Here is a 14,675-nt window from a genome sequence, read left to right as displayed (position 1 = left end):
GAGCAGGGTTGGAACTAAACTGTGCAGGGCTTTGGCCCTCCAGGAATAGAGTTTGACACCCCTGCCCTAAAGTGTCTCAATAATATATGGATCTGGTGACATGGAAGATGTTCAACTTCACTTTCATGTTCATCAAATCACTCTTGCTCTTTCTTTGTGTATTGATGGATTAACATCCTGATGTTTAAATCACTGGGTACACATGGTCCTCCAAAATGGTTTGGTAGTCTTGACAGTGATGCACTATAGAGCATAGGCAATGCTCAAAGTATCACTGATCCAAACCCATGCTTCACTTTAGGCATGCAAGAGTCTGTGTGGTGCACTTTTTTGAGGCTTCACCACACCATAACTCTCCTGGATGAGGGAAAGACAGTGAAGGTGGACTCAACAGAGAACAATACATGTTTCACATTGCCCACAGCCCAATATTTTTGTTGCTGGCACCATTGAAACTGACATTTGGCATTGGCACAATTGGCCAAAAGTTTGGCTATAGCATCCCAGCCATGTGTATTGACCATGTGTGCTCCCAAAGCACAGTTTTAGTGCAAACAGGGGAACTGAGGTGCACATTTAATTCTGCAGTGAGTTGGTCAGCTGAGGTTTTGTTTTTTGTACACAATCCTGGTTAGCACCCGGATATCCCTTTTAGGGTGCTTTCATACCTGTGAATCGATTCAGTTGTTCCGAAACAGAGATTATAATTGTTACATTGTTGCTCTTTGCTCTTGGAGCGGTTTGCTTTCACACTGCAAAGTTTCTAATCAGACCAAAAGAGCTAAAACAAGTCATGTGCGAGTAAACTCTCCTTACATTGGTCAGAGTGTCAGGGTTTATTTTTCAGCCTCCCGCAAAGCTGTCAGTAGAGGTGGTGGTTTGGTGGTGATTGATAGGGTGCTCGCTTGTGACGTGTCTGAGGAGAGATGCTGTGGGGAGGGGTGAGAAGGGTGCGCGACGATGCCTATTTGAGGACCGGGAGGGAGACGCAAGATTACCGGGAGATCATCACTCGTTTGCGGGCATCCGGAGACTTGCGAAACTTTGCGCCCTACTCATAATTCTCTCTTCATATAGCCGTAAGCCTATTACATAGCCATAAAACACTGATATAACCGCGCTCGGATCGCTTTCTCACTGCAATCGAACCGCTCCAGGGTTCGTTTCAATCGAGCCGAGACCACGTCATTCAAGCGATCTCAGATCGATTACTTTGGCTAAGAACAGAGAGCGATTGCCCTGTTCACATATGCCAAACGAACCGCGCTAACTGGGCAAACGAGATACGTTCCGAAACAAAAGTGTAGGTGTGAAAGCACCCTTAGACAGCTTCCTCTTGCACCCACAGTTATTCTTGTTGGATGTGGTTTGTCTTTCTTGGTGGTTTGCTGCCATTACTCTGGATACCATGGCTCTTTATACATCACAAAGACTTGCTTGCTTCATTACAGATGTGCCAGCGAGACACACACCAAGAATGTGTCCTCCTTTGAACTCTGTTATGTCACCCATTAATGTTGTGTGCATTGAAACATTTTTAGCAAGACTGTTCTATTACTCTGCTAATTAAACCATCACACTCTGCTCTTATTGGTTGATTGTGTGATAAATGAAGATTGGCCACCAGACTGGTCAAATTAAGCTAGTAAACCAACACTAAATTGGCACATGTAAATTATCCAATACACTATATATATCTACAGTCAAGCCTGAAATTATTCATACCCCTGGGGTCAATACACTATAATGTAAGCAGTGGAGTATAAATAAAACATTCATAAATGAATCAGAATACAAACATCTTAACTTAAACATGAAGATAAAAAATAGCTGTGCTGTCTAGTATACTAATGTATGACCCTGGGTTAGGTGAGTGTGTCCAGGAGGAGCTGGACAATGGTTCGGTATGAAATGAAATATTGGCCGGGTTGATTATTCATGCTGTCTGTGTGGATATGGGGAGTGGGGCTAAAATGAAGGAGAGATGTCAGGGTAAAGGAATGTCAGTGAGTCCTGAGGCCAGTGACAGTCACTTTTTATTTATTTTTGTCATTTTTCGTATTCTTATTTCTACTTGTCACACAGCCTTGTCTGCGCCATCCAGACATGCACACAAACAAATAAAAACACATGCATGCAATTTATACAAACACAAGAATTTGCTTAGCACATAATTCATGAATATCATTGTGTGGTAGACAAACCCTTACTCCACTTATAAGTGAAACACAGTTTATTTTTTTTAATTGGGATCTTTGCAAGGATTGCCACATTTAACATATGCTTCTTAAAATAACAGTTTTAATCTCTCTTATTTTTGATGCTAGAATTGTGTTTATCATGTTAACCGTCTCTATGTGTGTACAATACACTGGAGGGATTCAAATGCACACTCCAACTTAGTTTTTGTGCCAGGTGCAAATTAAGTGAGCGGGGAAAAAAACTATGTACAAATGCTGGAAGAGCTACGGTAGATACATTATGAATTATGAATACAGTAGTAAACATTTAAAGTACATTAAAAACGTTTCATCAAAGTTGTCTGAAAAAAAGCAATAACCGTTTTTTGTCTTAGAATAAACTTTTTGATTGACTTCAAATGTTGACTAGATATCAAGCACATTGCAGATCACCACCGGCCACTTAATTAGGTACACCTGTCCAATTGCTCGTTACTCAAATTTCTAATCAGCCAATGACATGGCAGCCACTTAATGCATTTAGGCATGTAGACATGGTCAAGATGATCTGCTGCAGTTCAAATCGAGCATCAGAATGGGGAAGGAAGGTGATTTAAGTGACTTTGAACGTGGCATGGTTGTTGGTGCCTGACAGGCTCATTCGAGTATTTTAGAAACTGCTGATCTACTGGGATTTTCACACACAACCATCTCAAGGGTTTACAGAGAATGGTCCGAAAAAGAGAAAATATCCAGTGAGCGGCAGTTCTGTGGAAACAAATGCCTTGTTGATGCCGGAGGTCAGAGTAGTAGGCCAGACTGGTTCAAGCTGATAGAAAGGCAACAGTAACTCAAATAACCATTCTTTACAGCCGAGGTATGTAGAAGAGAATCTCTAAATGCACAACATTTCCAACCTTGAAGCGGATGAGTTACAGCAGCAGAAGACCACACGGGGTGCCATTCCTGTCAGCTAAGAACAGGAAACTGAGGCTACGACTCACACAGACTCACCAAAATTGGACAATAGAAGATTGGAGAAACGTTGCCTGGTCTGATGAGTCTCGATTTCTGCTGCAACATTCAGATGGTGGGGTCAGAATTTAGTCAGTAACATTATAAGCATGGGTTGACTCTGCCTTGTATCAACGCTTCAGCATGGTGATGGTGGTGTATTGATGTGGGGGAGATTTTCTTGCCACACTTTTGGCCCATTAGTACCACTGTGTCAACGACACAACCTACCTGAGCATTATTGCTGACCATGTCCATCTCTTTATGACCACAGAGTACCAATCTTCTGATGGCTACTTTCAGCAGGATAACACATGTCATGACCATGTCATAAAGTGTGAATCATCTCAGACTGGTTTATTGAACATGACAATGAGTTCACTGTACTCGAATGGCCTCCACAGTCACCAGAGCTCAATCCAATAGAGCACATTTGGGATGTGGTGGAACAGGAGATTCGCAACATGGATGTGCAGCCGACAAATCTGCAGGAACTGCGTGATGCTATCATGTAAATATGGACCAAAATCTATGAGTAATAAGTCCAGTACCTTGAATCTATGCCATAAAGGAATAAGGCAATTCTGAAAGCAAAAAGGGCTGCAACCCGGTACTAATAAGGTGTACTTAATAAAGTGGCCGGTGCGTGTATAAGACAATATAATGCATTTTTTTAAAAATGGTACAGTATATACAGTATATTTTCAATGGGATGATCTGATCATTACAATAATTGGTTCAATGTAAAAAGAACCAAAAGTGTATTGTGTATTGCTTAAGATTTTGTGCTTTCATAAATATAATTTATATATATATATATATATATATATATATATAATATAGATTAATTTTATTCAGTCGTGCTGTATGCACTAAAGCAGTACAGTACTTTGTACTCATTTTAGGATACGTTTTAATGTATACTTTCATGAAAAATTAATATTTATGGCGAGCAATATAAATACATCTTAGTTCACCACTGCTGAAAGTGAAAGATTTGATTCAATAAAAGAAAACACAAGTGAATAGAAATCTTTTTAATTACCTTGTTTGTGAGTAATTGGCACACTTGAGGCACGTAGTCAATAAGGCATCCTCCACTGGGAAATGCTGGGATATGTAAGGCTGAAGATCCGCCAAGAGCACTGAAAGAGAGTAAGAGATCAGATTGAATTACATTGATGTAATTGAATTAATTGATGTGATAAATTGAAATGATTACGGCACAACTGTGCAAATGATTTTGAAGAAAGCTGGTGATTTCCATTATTAGAATTAACATTTAATCAGCTCACCAATGCTTTTATCTAAAACTCAGTGTTTTCTAAAACTAGAAGTCTTTGCCAATCTACACTCCACTACTACACCATACATTTCCCCCTGCTTTACAAATGAACAGCTGAATGCTCTGCTATATGGCAGATGGGAAGAAAGAAAAAAAAGACAAATAAAAAGAAGACTGGAACTCGCCATATCAACAAAGGGTGATGATGTGAAAATTCATGAAAAGTATAATGATCACATACAGTACGAAAGTACGTTTACATGGACACCAATAATCTGATGTTAACATGATTAAGACAATACTCTATACTGCCGTGTAGGATTTTTGCCATATTTTGTGAAAAGATAATCTACAGGTTGGGTGTCCACACTGGGTCCTGGAGGGCCAGTGTCCTGGAGAGTTTAGCTCCAACCCTAATCAAACACACCTGAACAAGCTAATCAAGCTCTTACTAGGTATGCTAGAAACTTCCAGGCAGGTGTGTTGAAGCAAGTTGGAGCTAAGTCAGCAGGACACCGGCCCTCCAGGACCAACTTTGGACATGTCTATTTGACATTGAAGGACCACAGAAACACACTTTGTGAAATGCAGAGTTTTGTTTTTCCCCATTCTGCAGTATCAAATTCCATTAAAACTACACTCTTCCAGCAGTTCATACTCACATCCAATATCTCGTTTGTCATGTCAGATCCTGAATAAAAGTGAAGGTGCCAAATTGCAGTTAAAGTCGACAAACTTAAAATGAAACTCAATGACATTCATCAAATTATGTGCTATAACATGTAAAATGGGATCATGACAGACACATTCAAAAATAAACTCATTTAAACACCTTATCATATTATTGTCTTATTCAGATTAAGGCTAATCATTCAATGTCCATTTAAACGTAGTCAATGAGAACATCTCTAAAGTTTTCAATGATGGGAATTAAAACTACCCCATAATTTACTCACCCTCAAATCATCTTCGGTGTTTATAGCTTTTTTTTCTCTATCAGATAAACAGAGTGAGAGTAGTTTAACATTTTACTCTCACTCTTCCATGCTGTATAATGTTGTAGTGACTGTATAATATATGGTGATTTTTATCTTGAAGCTTCTAAAAGTGATATATACAATGTATAATGTATGACCTAAGATTGGTAGACACATGCATGTGGCATTGTAAGAGAAATATAATGTATCACATTATAAAACAACACCAAATCAATCAAGTTTTCGTGTTTGTTGTTATTTTCTGTGGAAAAAAAACAAACAAACAAAAAACGGTAAGTGTTTTCTATGAGATGTGCCATATACATCAGTCATGCATTTAGTGATATGACTTTATAATTTAAAAATCTCAAACATTCCTTTTAAAAAATAACATTGATCCGCTTCATGAGAAACGTGTTAACCCCCTGATGGTCTATGGGTTATTTTGATGACAAATATGCTTATTTCATTTGGGCGCCGTTTTAAAAACGAAAATGAGGCTCCAGTAGGAAGAAACTTTGAAGCATAGGATCAGCAGCACTCTAAACATTGCATTGACATGCTGTGGACTTGTCACAGTCACCAGCGAACTATCCCAAGCAAATCACTGGAGAACTACAAATCTGCCAGCAAAAGAATTACATATCCAGTCATGCACCACTCAGTCACATATCTGGCCTAGATCCCCATGATTGCAAACAGACAGAGCTGAAACTGTTCAGGACTAATTACACAAACTATTTATACACCTCTCAAACACACACACGTTGCAGAGTCTTGTTTATCTATTTGTAAACCTTACAATGTGTTTGCTTTGCCTTGTCTTGCCGTCTTTGATCAGTTTTGTTTTAGTGTTTTTTCCTGTCTGCCGCCTGCCTTCTGACCATGCGCCTGTTACTTGACTACGACTTTGGATTCTCTGTATGTATCTGATTGCCCTGGTGTTGACCCTGCGTTTGGATCCACAGACCTTTGTAGTCAACATCCCATTCAATTTACAGGACTACAAACCTCCAGCTGTTTCTGTGATTTAAAACTGCAGATATGGTGTAAACATCACTTAATATAATTCAGTTAAGTTTAATTTAAACAATTTAAAGCATATTAGGCATCAAAATAAAGGGTAATCTCTTTAAGAGTAATATACGTAAGTGTCGCCCTAGTTTTCAGTTTATGGCACCAGGTAAACACTGTGGGGATGCTTCTCTGCGTTCAGCCTTTGTAACCCAGAGAGTGATAAAACAGTGCAGTCCTCTGCAGCACACCCTTGTGTTGTCTGTAATACTTTTGTCCCGATACTAAAAATGTAAAAATGTCCATTTTCCACTAACATTTAAGCATGCTCTTCAACACCGCTGATTTGCCATAGTATTCACCAGAGTTACTACAGAAATGAGTGTGATTGGCCCTGAAAATCATTAATTTGCTGCTCTTCACAGAGTACAAACACAAATACAGAGACACTGGAGCGTTTTAAAGCTGCAAAGATCAGTCGAGTCATCAGCAGATCACTCGTCTGTGTTTGCACTCAGTAAACAGCAGTGAGTTCAGTGAACTGATGACCTATGAGCCAATCACAGTAATTTCTGTTGAGCACTGATAAATACTATGGCAAATAAGCGGTATTGATAAATGTGCTCAACAGTGCTAAAATGTTATAAAATTAGCAGAAATTCATTCATTTTCTTGTCGGCTTAGTCCCTTTATTAATCAGGGGTCGCCACAGCGGAATGAACCGCCAACTTATCCAGCAAGTTTTTACGCAGCGGATGCCCTTCCAGCTGCAATCTATCTCTGGAAAACACCCACACACCTATTCACACACACACTTATACACTACGGACAATTTAGCCAACCCAATTCATCTGTACCTAATGTCTTTGGACTGTGGGGGAAACCGGAGCACCTGGAGGAAACCTATGCGAAGGCAGGGAGAACATGCAAACTCTACACATAAACGCCAACTGAGCCGAGGTTCGAACCAGCGACCTTCTTGCTGTGAGGCAGCAGCACTACCTACTGCGCCACTGCCTCGCCCTTGCAGGAATTTATTTTATTTTATTTTTTTTGGTAGAACCGAAATTCAGTATCAGGAAAAGTCTAATATAGTAAAAGAATTAGTTCATTAACTTTAGTTTGATAAATGGCATCTAAAACGCCTGTTTGAGAAAGAAAACTTTTGCTAACTAGTGCCATTTCCTTTAACTTAGCTGAAAATGAGGTGCGATATCTGTTTTTATTTTCACTATCCATTCAGACCGGACCTTTGGGTCACTCGGAAAGGGGTGAAATAATAAGATATACAGCCAGGTACAAAACGTTCCTGTGTAACTTAGACGATATTTCCAGGTTTCTTCTCACCGCAGTCTCAATTTGGCTTTTAAAATGGCGGCCGCGTGAAATCAGCCTATTAATTCCGTTTTGGAAGCTTCAAATTAAAAGCCAATTTCAAGACCATTATACAGTATGGAACAACCTGGACAAAAATTAAAACTATTTCGATTGTATTTGTCTGACAAAAAAAGTGGATAGCTTGTGGGTGAGTAAATCATAGGGTAATTTCCATTTCTGAGAGAACTATTCCTTTAACAGCTATTATGTTGGTTGTTAGATGTAATTTTATCAACAGCTGAAAAAATAAATCTCTTAAATAAATAAAGGAATTAAATATATATACTTATATTTGCAATTAGTCTGTGAATGTATGGAGAACAGCATCTAGAAAACTCTGTCAGATGGGTTTAGATCAACAATGCCCTTGACTGACAGAAAGATTACCTTTTGCCGAAACAGTTTTTGCACAATATACAAGCATGGAAATGTCACTCACGTCCATCAAGCCCCTGAAGTATATTCATAGACTGGTTAAAGCTTTTAATGCACAGACATGTTATTTATTAACTGTGGAAACAGGAAACGAAGAGGAATGCCACTCAAATGCTATTCAGCTGTCAATTCTGCATCAGGCTCAGTCATAACACAATGTTGTCGCTGTGCTGCAATGACAATAGAGCAGCTTCTCCATGGAGATATGACTTGATTCTGATGTGAGTGATGCATGCCCATGCTAACGCTGTTGCTATGGCGCTAGGGTTTTTTATGTGGTTTCCAGTGTGTTGCTATATGGTTTTGGAATGGTTGCTAGATCTTTATCCATAGATTTCCAGATAAATCACAAGGTACACAACAATGTTTAGGTTTTGAGTTTTTAAAATATATAGAGTTGAAGTCAGAAATATTAGCCCCCCTGTTTATCCCCCCCTCCAATTTCTGTTTAACAGAGAGCAGATAGATTTATTCAACACATTTCTAAATATAATAGTTTTAATAACTCATTTCTAATAACTGATTTATTTTATCTTTGCCAAGATGACAGTAAATATTTTACTAGATATTTTTCAAGACACTTTTATACAGTTTAACGTGACATTTAAAAGCTTAACTAGGGTAATTAGGTTAACTGGGCAGGTTAGGTTAATTAGGCAAGTCATTGTATAACTGGTTTGTTCTGTAGGCTATTGAAAAAAAATAGCTTAAATGGGCTAATAATATTGTCCTTAAATTGTTTTTTTTTCTTTAAGTAAAAACTGTTTTTACTCTAGTCCAAAAAAAAAAAAAAAGTAAGACTTTCTTGAGAAAAAAAAATATTATACTGTACTGTGAGATATTATTTATATTATTCTCATACTGTGAGAATTTCCTTGCTGTGTTAAACATCATTTGGGAAATATAAAAAAAAGAGAAACAATTCAAAGGGGGGCTAATAATTCTGACTTCAATTGTATATAACTTTAAAGGGATAGTTTATCCAAAGGTTTACATTTGTCACCATTGTAAAGCTGTGCCCACTGACTTCCACAGTATTTTATTTCCTACTATGGAAGGCAATATGGAAGTATATCCCGGACTATTTTCAAATCCAATCGCAAATCCTGCATTACTGTTTGCATTTTCGCTTTCGCGAACGCTGCCAGTGACTGCCGCATTTCAAATGAAAAAGCCCACTTGCAAATGCATTTCCCATGTCTTACGAGCTATGGGTCTGACATAACTAAATAGCAATATTAACTGCTTCATTTGCTTTTTCTTTTTCTCAGCGTTGTGCATGTAACCTGCCAAAACTCTAATGGAATTGCAAATCCTTTTGCATTTGAATTTCCGACGTCTACACTGAAACTTGTCAATCAAACGACAGGGGAGGGGCTAATGCGGGATTTGCAATTGCATTTGGATTATGACACAATTTATGCGTCCACATGGAAAATTGAAAATTGTCCAGCATATACTTCCATAGTCAGCGGTTATAGGTTTTTTTGGTTATAAGCTGATTTATACTCGACGCGTTTGCTTAAGTGAGCGTGGCGAATGTGACATCATCGTAGTTGCACGAGTGACATGATTTTGGCTGGTGGAGCGTACAAATTTTTTTGAAACTGAAGCGAACAGTTTACATTGTGCCGAATTTTATTTGAGTTGAATATGAAACACTCTAAAGAGATTTTGTCTGAATAGGTATGACTGTACAGACATTTTTATGATCCATCCATGATGGCTAAACATTTTTGGTAAAAAACCTTTTTGAAAAACTTGAGGGATACATTTGTTAAAGACAAATAGAGAGGCCATGGTAAAGGTGGAAACCCAAGCGGTTTTAATACACAATACACAGAAATTTTTTCGCCATTTATTGGTTTTACAATGATGTATCTATATACTGTGTTACAACTCAATATTTAACAATTTAATAGTTATAAAATTAAACTTAGGGAACACATTATTTGTTTGATATCTGGAAAGGAGTATTTGAACCTACCAGTTTTCTATTTTTTTTTCTAGGTATTATTGGTGCTGATGGTGAGGGGTATCGGACCACTATTGCCTTTATAAATAATCAAGTCAAAAAAAAAAAAAAAAAAAGTCAGTATACTTGTGCTTGATTGGTGTTTTCTCAGTTTTCTCCTATTTTTATTCACGAGTCAGAAACGTTTGTATATCAGTATGTATTATGTCACACACATAGGCCATAAATGTAACACACTCTAGATTTGTAAACTATATTGTAAATAAAGTACACACTTTTTAAAATATACATTAGCTTCTTTTTTGAATGAATTTTCATTTTTGTGCAATGATTTGTATTTATATAAACAGAACAGCTGCTGTTTTTGGCCATGTGAAAAACTTTTAGATGTTATTTACTTTATGTAATGTATGTATTCATGATCAAAAATAAATGTGTAAACAGTTTAAAACTTAGCAAAAAATTGTAGGCCCACACAGAATCTGTGCATGCAGAAATCCACAGATTTTCTGCAAATTTTTAGCTAATCGTTAAATCTATTTATTTACTCGTGTAAATGTGAGTAAATTTATATTTATTCAGTTTTTTATTATTAATTTCAGAAATATTATTGACTAATATGAAAATATTCACATGATTTATTTACAATAAAGTTTGTAAATGAATATTTTCTGTCTTTTAGTAAATATATTATATGAGAGTCTTGCTTTGTTTACCAAAAAAAAAAAGTTTATTTGGATAATTGGATTTGCATTTAATAAAAGTTAGAAACAAATTCATTTTATTTTATGTATTAAGTTTTAGTTACGATAGTACCAAAATCAATCCGCATAAATCCACAGAGTTTTTTCCTAAATAAAAATTCTGCAGATTCTGTCTGCCAGTAATGATAAGTAATAACCATGAGGTAGCATTTGGTAAACTATTTTGCAACAAGGTTTAATTGAAAAATCTTGAATTATTATAAAAATGTAAAAAATCGTGAATGATAATAATGATATGAAGTAGTTCCGAATACTTCCTACTTCTGTGTTTATCCATTGCCACTGCCACCTGTCGTTTACAGTATATCTCAACAGCGAAAGCGTCAAGTATAAAAGTCTTGACCACTTCGCAAGGTGCGCATACAGTCAGCAGAGGTGCGCGATGCGGTGTCAGGTGAAAGTACAAAGCAGCCTTAAAGAAAATCATAAAGGTCTGAAACTAGGAGCCCCATCATACACCCGGCACAATACGGCACAAGACGTGTATGGCGCCATTTGCTGCTACTTTCAGACAAGCGCAACAGTAATTTTCACGTTTTGTGCCACATTGTTTGAATAGCAAATCCATTTGTGCCACTTTGTGGACTCATGGGTGTTCTGGTCCAAAAAGAAGGTGCGCACTGACCAGCTAAAAGCTGGTCTACAGTCCAGTGCAGAGCACGTTAGATACTCGCCTATATGGTCCAAACACTTACACATTGCTTACACAGGATGCACAGCAATACACAAATGTCTTTACATATGAACCAAAAAATTAAAGGATTAAAATGTTACAAAAAAATAATATTTTCTACATGAATATAAAATCTACTACCTCTGTGAATTCTTCATGTCAGGGTGCTTTTTTCAGTTTATTCATGACAACTTGCATTTGTATAATGTTATTGTTTTTGTAATGTAATGTGTATTCATATAGCGCATTTATTGTGTATGGCCATACACCCAAAGCGTTTGACAATCATGAGGGGTGGTCTCTCCACACCATCACGCCAGTGCGCTCACCACACACCAGCTATTCGTGGAGTGGAGAGACAGTGATAGAGCCAATTCGGTGGAAGGGGAGGATTGGGAGGCCATGATCGTAAGGGCTGATGTAGGGACTTTGGCCAGGACACCTGGGTTACACCCCTGCTCTTTCACGAAAAGTGCTATAGGTTTTTTTTAATGACTACAGAGAGTCAGGACCTCGGTTTAACGTCTCATCCGAAAGACGGCACCCACTGACAGTGTAGTGTCCCCTTCACTTTTACTGGGGCATTAGGACTCACACAGACCACAGGCTAAGCGCCCTCTGCTGGCCTCACTAACACCACTTCCAACAGCAACCTAGTGTTCCCTAGTGGTCTCCCATTCAAGTACTGACCAGGCTCAGCCCTGCTTAGCTTCAGTGAGTAACCGGTCTTGGGCTGCAGGTTGATATGGCTGTGGCCATATTAAAATTATTATTTATTATATTAATTTTAATATTTGTTTTAATAAAAACAAGTTTAGATTTGTCCACCTTTCAGGTTTTAGAGATTGATGGATCATTATATGGGGCATAAGAATATGACATGTGTTTGGATATAACTCAGTTTTTTAACCACACTTCATTATTATTGTTAATTTATTCATTTGCTGGAAATTAGAAACAAATCTTTGAGATTCATTCATTCCTTTTCTTTTCAGATCAGTCCCATTATTAATCCAGGGTCGCCACAGCAGAATGAACCTCCAACTTATCCAGAACATGTTTTACGCAGCGGATGTCCTTCCAGCCGCAACCCATCTCTGGGAAACATCCATACACACTCATACACTATGGACAATCTAGCCTACCCAATTCACCTGTACCGCATGTCTTTGGACTGTGGGGGAAACCGGAGCACCCGGAGGAAACCCAAGTGAAGGCAGGGAGAACATGCAAACTCCACACAGAAATGCCAACTGACCCAGCCGAGGCTCAAACCAGTGACCTTCTTGCTGTAAGGTGACAGTACTACCTACAGCGCCACTGCATTGCCCATCTTTGAGATTAACAACAAAATTGTATATGTAGGCTAATAGATGTCTTCAGTGGATTCATACAACACCCTTTTCTTATCCACAAAAGTAAAGGAGTAAAGGCCGAATTGAGGAGACTTTTTTTCTATCCTCTAACGATCCTCTAGATGTTAAAATAGAGCGTAAGCCCTAAAGTAAATGATGACTGAAATGTCATTTTTGGTTGAACTACCCTTTCAAGCACTAATTCCGCATTTTGAAATGATTTCTGAAGCTAAATGTGACACTGAAGACAAGTACTGGCTGCTGTAATTTGCAATCTAAGAAATAAATTGGATAAAAAAAAACAAAGAAATAGAAATCAAAACTTTCAAATTGTTATAATGTTTTACAATACATTGCTGTATTTAAAGAAATATATAGAGTAGTCTGGGTTTTTAAAATTCGACCTTAATTTTTTTTGTTGTTGAATCAAATGACCTTTTCTAGTCACCCCAACGTACAATACATCAATCAAACTGACTAAAAAATGAGGTTAAATATTGTATAACTGATTTCTTTTAGTTGTAACCTGAATACATATAAAATTAAAGCCACATAAAAATGTGCTGCCTTGACTTTTTGCCATTAGAATTACAATGTGTAAGTTGAACCTCAAAGTGTAACCATTTCACATGAACAACAGAATAAAGACTGAAAGTATAGACAACTGCCAAAGATAAATGAGAACGAATGAAAAAAAAAACACCCAACAAAACAAAGCAATAACAAGCAGAATTCTAAAGAGAAAGAAAGAAAAAAATGTGTAAAAGAGAGAAAAAAAGTGTTTGGTGCTCTGACAAACTATAGAATGTGTAGGAGTGGATCTTGCACCATCCATGTTGAAGGAGATGTGAAGTCCACTGTCAAACTCAGTGAGCACTTCACAGTCATAATAACACAGCCTGCTGTGTGGGAGTAGAAAGTGGCCATCACTGCGAGAGTGATACTCTGGGTAAACCTGCATGTGTGGATTCAGGGAAAAAAAGAGAGAGAGGCAAAGATGGAGGGAAAGAGTCCTAAGAGGGTTTGGTTTCACTCGGCTCGGTGCAGGCTGAGAGCGACCTCTCTCCTGCTCTTCTATTTTAGCTAGCTCTGCTTCTGTGTGACGGGGCCACAGGGACAGCCGCATGACTGGCTGGCTGCAGGGGATGCATTCTGCGCCAGCCTGGATAAGAGCTGATGCAGGGGATTCCTCGCATGTGCTGGACTGGTTTAAAGCAATAGTTCACAAAAAGTCTGTCATCGCTTGTTCACTCTCACGTCATTCTAAACCTTTTCGACTTCTGTAGGACACAACAGAAGACGTTTAGCAAAATATCCTGGCTCCAATCGTCTGCAGTCAAAATAGGATCACTTTAGTTCACTGAAGCTCATGGATTTTGACCACAAGCAAAACACATCACACAATCCTCAAGTATTTTCATTAGATTCCAATTAGGGCTATACACGATACTGGAAAATGTGCAGTATGCAATGTTGTTGAGTATAGCGTTAGCGTTTTTTTTTTTTTTTCTTTAGAAAAATGCTATTTTTTATTAGCAGGTAGAGGTGTGAGCCTATCGATATCTCGGTGCATCGACAATGCTTTCCATACACAGTTTATTTATTTTCTTCACAGATTTTCTACAC

The 14,675-nt window shown here is 37.9% G+C and overlaps 1 protein-coding gene across 2 annotated transcripts in view; it reads right to left on the bottom strand.

Moving 5' to 3' along the window:
* The window catches only part of babam2 (BRISC and BRCA1 A complex member 2), a 182,510-nt gene that overhangs the window by 17,154 nt on the left and 150,681 nt on the right, over positions 1 to 14,675 (bottom strand). For both annotated transcript variants that reach the window (XM_021467158.3, NM_001017777.1), the window contains 1 exon segment: positions 4,240 to 4,339. In XM_021467158.3, the coding sequence (XP_021322833.1) occupies positions 4,240 to 4,339 (100 nt within the window).

This window comes from Danio rerio, chromosome 17 (genome assembly GCF_049306965.1).
Source record: "Danio rerio strain Tuebingen ecotype United States chromosome 17, GRCz12tu, whole genome shotgun sequence".
Classification (NCBI taxonomy): domain Eukaryota; kingdom Metazoa; phylum Chordata; class Actinopteri; order Cypriniformes; family Danionidae; genus Danio; species Danio rerio.
Note: the sequence above shows the minus strand (reverse complement) of the source record. Positions and strands in the feature narration are given on the sequence as shown.